The sequence below is a fragment of the Zosterops lateralis genome (genome assembly GCF_965231275.1).
Source record: "Zosterops lateralis genome assembly, chromosome: 4".
NCBI classification, from domain to species: Eukaryota; Metazoa; Chordata; class Aves; order Passeriformes; family Zosteropidae; genus Zosterops; species Zosterops lateralis.
In genome coordinates, this window is record NC_139765.1 from 73,334,970 (window position 1) to 73,346,308 (window position 11,339).

The 11,339-nt window shown below is 53.1% G+C and overlaps 1 protein-coding gene across 1 annotated transcript; it reads right to left on the bottom strand.

Annotated features, from left to right (window-relative positions):
• Positions 1-231: 231 nt before the first annotated feature.
• Positions 232-10,254, bottom strand: SMO (smoothened, frizzled class receptor). The gene is made up of 11 exons (XM_083860330.1): positions 10,055-10,254; positions 9,145-9,354; positions 7,278-7,450; positions 6,361-6,580; positions 5,226-5,349; positions 4,304-4,396; positions 3,429-3,537; positions 2,477-2,662; positions 2,079-2,227; positions 1,855-1,989; positions 232-1,027 (listed from the first exon to the last, which is right to left on the bottom strand). The coding sequence occupies exons 1-11, from the start codon at positions 10,199-10,201 to the stop codon at positions 570-572; spliced, it is 2,004 nt and encodes a 667-aa protein (XP_083716456.1). The 5' UTR covers positions 10,202-10,254; the 3' UTR covers positions 232-569.
• Positions 10,255-11,339: the final 1,085 nt, after the last annotated feature.

Below are 11,339 nucleotides of genomic sequence, written 5' to 3' on the forward strand. Positions count from 1 at the left end.
GCTGTCCCCCCTGGTCCTTAAATCCCTCTGGGAGCTGGGGCTGGTTCCATTCCCAGCTCCTTCCTCCTGCTGTGATGCCAGAGGGGATCCCAAAACCTCTGCAGGCTGGAGATGGATCCTCCAAGGGGGGAGAAATGGGATGTAGTCAGGCTGATGGGAGATTTGGGATGGATCCCCCCATGGCAATCAGGAGAGTCCTCTGTGTTGTCCTAAACTTTTTTGCTTCTGAACTTCCTTGCTTTTGAATGTTTGAGTTGTTGCAGTGAAGATTCTCAGGCAGCTTCATAAAAACAATGTTTTTTTAGAACTTACCTACTTTTGTTTGCACGTTTCTCCTCTGGGAGGAGAAAACCTGATTGATGGTGATATCAATATTGATTTCCTTTCCTCACCAACGAGGTCGATGAGGTGGCGACCTGCACAGCCAATCCTCTGATCAAAATGTACATAAAACAAAAAAATAAAACCAAACCTTTCCTTGCCTGACCTTCTGCTGCCTGCCTCATTCCTTGTGTGACAACTGTGGTGTCCCCTCCCCTTTGGGGTGTCACCCCAGCCTTGTCACCACCTCAGAAGTCCGAGTCGGGCTCCAGCAGCTCGGCCTCCACCAGGTTGGTCCTGGAGTGGATGGGTGCCAGCCCTGGGTGGTGACTGTGAGTCCTGGGCACTCCGGGGTGGGGCAGGGGGCCCCACAGGGGGCCTGCCCCGTTGTGCTGCCGGCTCTCGGGGCAGAAGGGGTTGCTGATGACGTGCAGGACGTCGGCTCGGAGCCCGGGGAAGGCGGCGCGGGGCTGGACGGCCGGAGGGACGTCGGGGACAAAAGCCACCAGGCAGGGCTGGGGGGGCAGGCGGGGCAGGCGGGGGACGCTGCTGGGGACATCGGGGTGCCCCAGGCAGAGCTCGGGGTCGGGGGTCACCTCCTTCTTCTTCTTCTTCCTCCTCTTCTTCTTGCGGCCGCCGCGGTTCTGCAGCTCCGGGGACACGTCAGCCTCAACCACCCACAGGTTGGCTCTTTCCTCTGGTGGCACTGGGGGGACATGAAGTGGCTGTAAGTGGCCAAATCCTGCCTTGTCACCTCCCAGCTCTGCCTCCCTGCACACCCCCTGTGGCAATGGATCTGTGTGACAGCCCGTTCTGAAGCCAAATTGATTGTGAGTATTATCACCAAACCACCTGCAGTTTTGTTGTCAGAGCTCTCAGGGATTCATTGAGGTTACTGAGAAAATAGAAGGATCAAAAGTAAGAAGAGAGCCTGAGAAAATGTCTGCAAAAGATGTAAAGCCTGGATAGGGGGAGCACAAAGTGACTCTTGACCAGTTGGATGTCCTGAAAGATGTGTGTCTGCCTCAGGAAGGGGCAGCTCAGCCAAGCCAGAGTCTATATCTGTATCTATATCTATATCTATATCTATATCTATATCTGCCATGTGATGTGAACAATAAACAGCTTCTGTTGGAATCATATTGGTTCTGTTGTTCAGTGGCTCATTTCCCTCTCCAACCCCTGTCGCCCTGATTTTCAGCCTTCTGATTTTGTTCTCATTTTTCTACTGGAGTTTCTCATGATTTCAACATAAACAAAGATTGATGTTTTTGTGAACAATCTTTCTAGAGGGGAAGGACAAATTGATGAACTTCTGAGTTGACCACTGGGGTCAGAGAGGTGGTCTTTGCATCCCCCCAATCCTTGATCAAATTCCAAACCCTATTTAAACTCCAAATCATAATAAATTGGCTCTTTCTTTCCTCACTTCTCACCCTGACAGCAAGTTTCATTCTTTCATGTTCTACCTACAACAAACCCCCAACCCAGCTCACCCCCCAGAAATCCCCCCCAGGGTCCCCAAGGACTTGCCAGGTGTGGCCACAGGTGTCACAGAGATGTCCTGGGGCAGGATGGCTCCTCTCCTGGCCACCATCTTGGTGACGTGCTGTGCCCACGCCGACGACACATCGGCTGACGGCTCGTTGATGTTGAAGGCCAGGCCGGCTGCAGGGACAGGGGGATGATCTGGTCAAGGAGGGCACTTTGGGGACACTTTGGGGACCCCAGGGATGTCCCCTGCCCCAGGCACGTACCCACAGGGCCGTCGTGGGACACGGTGTGCATGCTGAAGGACAGCTCCTGGCCCGGGTCGCGCAGCAGCTCCTTGCGCTTGGAGAAGGCCTTGGCGATCATCTTGCTCTTCTTGATCCTCTTGGGCTGGTCATCGCTCTGCCCCGTCAGCCTGGGGACACCGAGGGGACAGGAGGGGGACAGCTGTCACAGCTGGGGGCACAGGAAACCCATTCTGGATGGGGACACCAGGCTGGAGAAGGAGGTGTCCCACAAATGGGAAAAGCCGCCCATCCCCGAGCTGCCACCAGCCCACAGCTCATCGAGCTGAAGGACAAACACCTGGGAATGTCCTCCAACATCCCACTGGACGGGGCAGGAAGGGCTGCAGGGAGCTGGGGTGACACCCTTGTGGTCCCACCTGCACCAGGTGCGTTTCCAGATGAGCAGGGTGGCCTTGGTCCAGACCCAGGTGCTCATGGAGACGCCGGTGCCGAACATGGCGAAGAGGTTGATCTTCTCCACCAGGAGGCTGGGCCTGTTCTTGATCTCACACTCTGGGATGGGCTTGTTGGTCTGCGTGGCGATGGTGACATTGGCCTCACACCTGCGGGGACACCCCGGGGACAGCGGCTGTCAGGAGGGGGGACACCCCACAGCCCTGCAGGGCGGACATGGGGTGGCACCTGTGGGAGCATCTGTTGAGGGCAGGGAGAGGGAACTCTGCAGATCTGGGATATTCTAGAACTCGTGGGTTTATTGCAAGGGTTGCGGGTAAAGAGGGCTTTGACTTCAGCCACCAGCCTGGGCTGGAGGGAACCCCAAAGAGAGAGGGAGGAAGAGAGAGAGCACAAGGGCAAGGAGTAAGAGGTAAGAGCAAGAGAGTGAGGACCTTGTTCCAATACATTCTATCTCCTTGTGTGTTGAATGTTCTAATTTACAGTGACCAACCCGCCCAAGATACAAAACCTACAGACTTTGCACACAGCCTGTGAGAACTGCTATGTTACCATATCGCTCTGTATTCTAAACTCTAAAGGCTGCTCTCTTATCTACCTTTTCCTTGATACCTTGGTGGGGCTACTCCCTTAGGTCCCTTTGTTTGCTATCACTCAACCCACCTCCAGGTAATCACCGTCTTCCTGCCTGCCATGATCACATCTCAGAGCTGGCTTTCATTTCTATTTCACTCACAGGTTCAATATTTTTAGAATCTCTTGCCAAGCAATCATATCTGTAGGCCTTTTTTGTTTTATCTTTCCCAAACAGGCACTGCTGCTGAGGGACAGGGGGCTGTCCTCGCTGCAGTGAGGTGCCACCGTGTCCCTGTCACCCCCTATCCCTGTCCCTGTCCCTGTCCCTGTCACACTCACAGGACATATTCCCGGAAGCTGCGCTCCCACTCGGCCTGGTTGAAGAAGTCGTAGAAGTGGCAGCCGAAGGTGATGAAGACGAAGCCAAAGGCCAAGAAGCCGAAGATGCCTGGAAGAGAAGAGAATTCATCCATCCCTCCATCCATCCCTCCATCCCTCCATCCATCCATCCATCCCTCCATCCATCCATCCATCCCTCCATCCATCCCTCCATCCATCCATCCATCCATCCATCCATCCATCATCCCTCCATCCATCCATCCATCCATCCATCCATCCATCCATCCCTGGATCCATCCATCCATCCATCCATCCATCCATCCATCCCTCCATCCCTCCATCATCCCTCCATCCATCCATCCATCCATCCATCCATCCCTCCATCCATCCATCCATCCATCCATCCCTCCATCCCTCCATCCATCCCTCCATCCATCCCTCCATCCATCCATCCATCCATCCCTCCATCCCTCCATCATCCCTCCATCCATCCATCCATCCCTCCATCCCTCCATCCATCCCTCCATCCATCCCTCCATCCATCCATCCATCCATCCATCCCTCCATCCATCCATCCATCCATCCATCCCTCCATCCATCCATCCATCCATCCATCCATCCATCCCTCCATCCCTCCATCCATCCCTCCATCCATCCCTCCATCCATCCATCCATCCATCCATCCATCCATCCCTCCATCCCTCCATCATCCCTCCATTCATCCATCCATCCATCCATCCCCATCTCATCCAAACACCGTGCCACCACCACTACAGCTTTGTCCCTCACTCCCACCACCCCAGGAAGGGGCTGTGTGTGACACCAGGGGACAAAACCTCCCCATTCCCACCGGGTTTCCCCGGGTGGAGCCTCACCCAGGCGCAGCATGGTCTCGTTGATCTTGCTGGCCGCCTTCTCGCTCAGCAGCCCGGGGTGGTTGCTCTTGATGGAGAAGAGCGTCATGACCCCTGTGGGGGACAGCGAGGGGGTCACAGGGTGTGGGTGTTGGGAAAGACGGGACAGGAAGGACTTATGAATATGACTGCATGGCAAGAAATACTGTAGATGTAAAACCTAAGTGAAATAGGAATGAAAGCCAGTTTCAAAATGTGACCATGGCAGGCAGGAAGACGGGGATGAGCTGACAAAAAGACAAGAATGTTGCCTTTCCACCTTGGCAAAGACATCCGGGAACAAGGGCATAAGAAAGGAGTCTATAGAGTTTAGAAAGTAAAATGACATGGTGATGTAGTAGTTCTTATAGGCTGCATGCAAAGTTTGTAGGTTTTGTATCTCACGCCGGTTGGTCAATGTGAATTAGAATATTCAACAGAAAAAAAGATATTTGTATTGTAACAAGAGGACCGTGCTCTTCTCCGCTCTTCTCCCATCTTCTCCTCTCTTCTCCCCTCTCTTGTCCTGGCTCTCCTACCTTTTGCCCTCACCTCTCTCCTCTGGCCCTCTCACCCTCTTCCCTCACCTCTCTTGGCCCATCCCCTCTCCTCTCTCTCACCTCACTTGCTCCTGTTTTCTCCCCACGTTTTTCCCCTGCTCCTGCCCCGTTTTTACCCCTGAGCTCTTCTCTCTCTCTCTCCGCATTCTCTCTTTAGGGCTTTGCTCCAGCCCAGGCTGGTGGCTGAAGGCAAAGCCCTCTTTACCCACCACCCTTGTGATAATAAACCCACGAGTTTCCAGAGCATCTCAGGTGTGCAGAGTTCCTTGTCCCTGCCTTCCACGGAAAAAATTCCAACACGTGGGGACACCCAAAATGACCCCATTCCCCTTCCCCACACGTACCCCTGATGAGGAAATAGCCGCCCACGATGAGCACCAGCCCGATGGGGGCCAGCACGAAGCCGGCTCGGTAGCGGTAGTTCTTGTAGCCCACGAAGCAGATGCCGCTGACCGAGTCGCCGTCCACCTGCCGGGGTGGGGACAACGGGCTCAGATGGGGTTTCTCGTGAGGAAAGGGTTTCGTTGAGGTAAAGTTTGCTTTTTGTGAGGAAAAAGTCGCTTTTTGTGAGGAAAAAGTCGCTTTTTCTTAGGAAAAGGTCACATTTGTGAGGAAAAAGCTGCTTTTTGTCAGGAAAAAGTCGCTTTTTGTGAGGTAGAAGTTGCATTTGTGAGGAAAAAGTTGCTTTTTGTGAGGTAAAGCTCACATTTGTGAGGAAAAGTCACTTTTTGTGAGGTAAAGCTCACTTTTTGTGAGGTAAAGCTCACTTTTTGTGAGGTAAAGTCGCTTTTTGTGAGGTAAAGTTTGCTTTTTGTGAGGAAAAAAGTCGCTTTTTGTGAGGAAGAAGTCACTTTTTCTGAGGAAAAGTCACTTTTTGTGAGGTAAAGCTTGCCTTTTTGTGAGGTAAAACTTGCATTTGTGAGGTAAAGGTCACATTTGTGAGGTAAAGGTTGCATTTGTGAGGAAAAAGTCGCTTTTTGTGAGGTAAAGGTTGCTTTTCGTGAGGAAAAAGTCACTTTTCGTGAGGTAAAGCTTGCCTTTGTGAGGAAAAAGTCGCTTTTTGTGAGGAAAAGCTCACATTTGTGAGGAAAAAGTCACATTTGTGAGGAAAAAGTCGCTTTTTCTGAGGAAAACGTCATTTTTTATGAGGAAAAGGTCACATTTGTGAGGAAAAGTCACTTTTTGTGAGGTAAAGCTCACTTTTTGTGAGGTAAAGCTTGCTTTTTGTGAGGCAAAGCTCGCCTTTTTGTGAGGTCAAACTCACCTTTTTGTGAGGAAAAACTCACTTTTCATCAGGAAAAAGTCACTTTTTGTCAGGTAAAGGTTGCATTTGTGAGGAAGAAGTCACTTTTTGTGAGGAAAAACTCGCTTTTTGTGAGGGAAAAAGTCGCTGAGAAATGAGGGAAAAGCTTTTTAAGGTTGTTTCTCTGTTTCTTTATCCCCCTGAGCCACCCCTCCCCACGACAGCATCCCCATTACCTGCGCCACAGCCAGGATGGCCACGGTGAGCACGAAGGGGATGGACCAGGTGATGAGGTGGAAGTAGGAGGTCTTGCCCAGCAGGGGCTGGTAGGTTGTACCCAAAGCCTTGAAGGACGTGTGCCAGGCGTAGGTGAGCATGACAAACCAGATCACGCCCGACATCAGCGAGTAGTACACGATGACAAAGATGATGACGCAGGACAGCGTCTCGTTGGAGCTGCAGAGACACAACAACATCAGCGTGGTTGTCTCACCCTCCTCAGTGACAGCGTGAGGCATTGATTTAGAAAAATTAAAGACTGTAGTCAAAATTGATAGTGCTGAGATAATGTAGCTAGGACTTCCCTTTTGCTAACAGAAGCCAGACTGAAGGAACTGATAAATCTTGGAAGGAACTGATAAATCATGAAAGCTGTCAAACTAGGCTTTTGCATCTTGAATAATCAATAGACCCCGTGAACACAATACAATCATAAATCAAACAGTCCTGGAAAAAACAGGATTTAGCTGTCACGAACACTAAAGGTTAAAAAGTCAAGGGAGGAAGACCCATCTTACTTGATCATGTTATTATCCCACCCTATAAAAAAATACCACCGACCCATTTTAAATAACAAACTACGCATGCTTAATGGCTTTTTGGGCTAATTACCATACGAAGCGGGGAATGGGATGTACCAGAGTTATGAATATGCATTTGTGTTTTGGGTATTCAATACTCCTGGACATAAAAGACCCTGTGACCATCTGTGGATTGAGGTGTGTATTTGGGAGCGACCCCGCACGCTGCCCGGCATCGTAATAAACACACACTTTCTAACTTTAAACTGTTAGAGAGTCTTTGTCTGTCATAGTTAGATTAATATCCATAGTTTTTTTAATAAATCAAGGGGACAGCTGGAGGTGACACCTACGTGGGCTCTCCCAGCCTCATGGTGCCGTCGGCCCGGCACACGATCTCGTCGCGGGCGCCGTCCATGAACTGTGCCAGCCACCCGATGCTGCCCACGAAGAAACAGGCGTTGACATAGAACAGGATCACGGCCGGGTAGCGGTTGGAGTTCCTCCAGTCGGCGACAAACGTGGCCTGGAGGGGTGGGGAAAGGGACAGCTCAGTGCCTCGTCCCCTTTTTGGGGTCATCTCTGAGCTCGGAGCCTCGTCCCCTTTTTGGGATCACCTCTGAGCTCAGTGCCTTGTCCCCTTTCTGGGGTCATCTCTCAGCTCAGTGCCTCGTCCCCTTTTTGGGGTCACCTCTGAGCTCGGTGCCTCGTCCCCTTTTTGGGGTCACCTCTGAGCTCAGTGCCTCGCCTCCTCTTTGGGGTCATCTCTGAGCTCAGTGTCTCGTCCCCTTTTTGAGGTCACCCCTGAGCTCAGTGCCTCATCCCCTTTTTGGGGTCACCTCTGAGCTCGGTGCCTCGTCCCCTTTTTGGGGTCACCTCTGAGCTCGGTGCCTCGTCCTGTTTTTGGGGTCACCTCTGAGCTCGGTGCCTCGTCCTGTTTTTGGGGTTATCTCTGAGCTCAGTGCCTCATCCCATTTTTGGGATCATCTCTGAGCTCGGTGCCTTGTCCCCTTTTTGGGGTCATCTCGGTGCCTCGTCCCCTTTTTGGGATCACCTCTGAGCTCAGGGCCTCGTCCCCTTTTTGGGATCACCTCTGAGCTCGGTGCCTCGTCCCCTTTTTGGGGTCACCTCTGAGCTCAGTGTCTCGTCCCCTTTTTGGGGTCACCTCTGAGCTCGGTGCCTCGTTCCTTTTTTGGGATCACCTCTGAGCTCAGGGCCTCGTCCCCTTTTTGGGGTCATCTCTGAGCTCGGTGCCTCGTCCCCTTTTTGGGGTCATCTCAGTGCCTCGTCCCCTTTTTGGGGTCACCTCTGAGCTTGGTGCCTCGTCCTGTTTTTGGGGTTATCTCTGAGCTCAGTGCCTCGTCCCCTTTTTGGGGTCATCTCTGAGACGGAGACTGGAGAAATCCCTTTTGTAGTAGATTAAAGGTCCTGCTGTATGTTAGAATGTATTCTAAGTGGTATTTTAGGATATATGTGTCTGTTACCCTTTTTCATGTATTGAAGCACCACAAGTATGGGAAACCTTCAGCATACTCAGAAGAAGAACTAGAAGAACTTGCCTGAACAAGAGAATAACAGGGTTAAGGGTGCAGATAAAGAGAAGAACACAGACTCTAAGATGATACATTGCCTTGAAAATGTGCCAAGAGAGCCAAAGCACACACGGGAGCCCTCTGCCTCTCTGCTGAGCTCAGCCTTGTAACGTGTGCGGATGTGTGAGGTCGAATTGCTGCCTGAATCCTTCTCAAGCAGTTTCTCCACTGGAGAGGCTGATGGGGATCTAGAAAGGTCTTAGCTACACTCTGAAAAGACACACTGTTACAGATGTGGAGTCCTTTGTCATTAAAGGAATTTCCAACTGCCCTGCCCTGGAAAAGTGAAGATTAAAGATACCCCAGGTGTAACAAAAGGCTTCTCCCCCATGGCAAACATTGTGCAATCTTCTCTCTGGGTTTCTCAAGTCCATCACCCTTCCCATGATATCTCCTTTCCCCATTTTTCCATTGGTTATGATGCACATGGAATAAACACCTGCTGGAATTGCTCTGCCTCTCTGCTGAGCTCAGCCTTGTAACGTGTGTGGATGTGTGAGCTTGATTTACTCCCTGAATCCTTCTCCAGCAGTTTCTCCCCCGGAGAGGCTGACTGGGATCTCAAAAGGGCTGCACCCCAAAAGAGACACACTGTTCCAAGGGGAATCTGGGCCTCAGGAGCTCTCACCAGGGTGAAGAAGGTGCAGAAGATGGTGACGGAGCTGAAGGCAGCGATGTAGACGTGCATCTCGCGGTGCTCCCGCTCGGTGAACAGCGGGTTCTGGCACTGGATCCCGCAGCCCTCCACGTCCTCGTACCAGCTCTTGGGGTTGTCTGTCTTCACCAGCGGCGCCTCGCACTGCCCCGAGCTGTTGAACTTGATGTTCTGCACCTCGTTCTGACATGGGGAAAATGAGGCCGTGAGGAGCAGGAGAAGGAGCAGAAAAATGAAGAGAAGGAGGAGGAGGAGAAGGAGGAGAGCGAGAAGGAGGAGCAGAAGAAGGATGAGAAGAAAGAGAAGGAGAAGGGGGAAAGGAGAAGGGGAAAAGGAGAAGGGGAAAAGGAGAAGGGGAAAAGGAGAAGGGGAAGGAGGACAGCAGAGGAGAAGGAGAAGGAAGAGAAGGAGAAGAAGGAGGACAAGGAGGACAAGGAGGACAAGGAGATGACGACACCCCCGTGGCCAACACAGACACCAGTCCCCTGGGGAGGGCAAGGGGCAGCTGGGTTTCATGGAATCACCACGGGATCATGAAATGGTTTGGGTGGGAATGACCTCAAAGGCAGCGTCACCCCTGCCATGTCAAGGACACCTTCTGCTGTCCCAGGGTGCTCCAAGCGGCCTTGGACACTGCCAGGGATCCGCAGCTTCTCTAGGAATTCCAGCCCAGCCAGGAATCCCCAAGATCCCATCCATCCCTGCCATGTGGCAGTGGGAAGCCATTCCCTGTGTCCTGTCCCTCCAGGCCTTGTCCCCAGTCCCTCTCCAGCCCTCCTGGAGCCCCTTTAGCCCTGGAATGTTCTGGAAGCTCCCCCTGGAGCCTTCTCCTCCCCAGGCTTTTCTCCCAACCCCTTTCCCCCTCGCCATGCCCGTGCCGTACCGGGCAGCCCTCGGGGAAGCGGTCGGTGGTGCACTTGAGGAAGTCGGGCCAGCCGCGCTCGCGCTCCACGATGGTGCAGGGGGCCCGTGTGGCCTGGCACAGGGTCTGGCTGGGCAGCTCCACGTGCCCATCCTCACACTTGGGCATGTACACGGCGCACAGCAGGGGCTGGATCACGTCCCAGCAGCGCGGGGCATTGCGCAGGCCTGCGGGGAGGGGACAGCGGTGTCACCACCCCTGGCACGGCCACCCCCTGCTGTCCCCATAGCACCCACAGGGCACTGGGACCCGTCTGTGGGGCCCTCCTGCTGTCCCCACAGCACTGGGACCCCTCTGTGGGGCTTTCCTGGTGTCCCCATAGCACCTTCAGGGCATTGAGACCCCTCTGTGGGACTGTCCTGGTGTCCCCATAGCACCCACAGGGCACTGGGACCCCTCTGTGGGGCTTTCCTGGTGTCCCCACAGCACCCACAGGGCACTGGGACCCCTCTGTATGGCTCTCCTGCTGTGCCCATACCACCCACAAAGTGCTGGGACCTCTCTGTAGGGCTCTCCTGCTGTCCTCACAGCACCCACATGGCACTGGGACCCCTCTGTGGGGCCTCTGGGGCACTGTGCCCATTTCCAGTCTGCCCCTCCATACTGTACCCCCTGTACTGCTCCTGTCCACACTGTGCCCACCCCCAGCCCCTAATAAACCATTTTCTCTCTGTCCCCAGCCCCTGATAAACCCTTTTCTATACTGCACCCATCCCCAGGCTCTGCTATACCAGTATCTGTCCTGCAGCCATGCCCTGCCTCTCACTGTCCTGCTCCCCTCTATATTAACCCACCCCACACTCCTGCTGTAGGGTTTTCTGTACCATACCCACCTCTGAGGCTGTTCTGTGCTGTTCCCCCTCTATCCCACCCCCTGAACCCCAATCTCCTGCTCCTCTCCACGATTCATTGTCTCCACTCCTCTGCTATAGAGTTTTCTGTACTGTGCCCATGCCCAGACACCCAGTACACTGCTCCCCTCTTCACTGCACCTATCTCCAGTCTTTTTTAATCAGTTTTCTGTGCTGTACCTATCTCTGGGTCCAACCCACTGCTCCTATGAATACTGCATCCATCCCCTGTGCCCCATTATAGTTTTCTATACTGCACCCACCCCTGGGTTTATGCTATCCCATTTCCACCCCCCGTACCCCAATCTACTGCTGCCCTCTGTGCCATACCCATCTATGATGTTTTGTCACACACTTTGCTGTACTGTACTCATTCTCAGCCCCCCTGGGTGCAG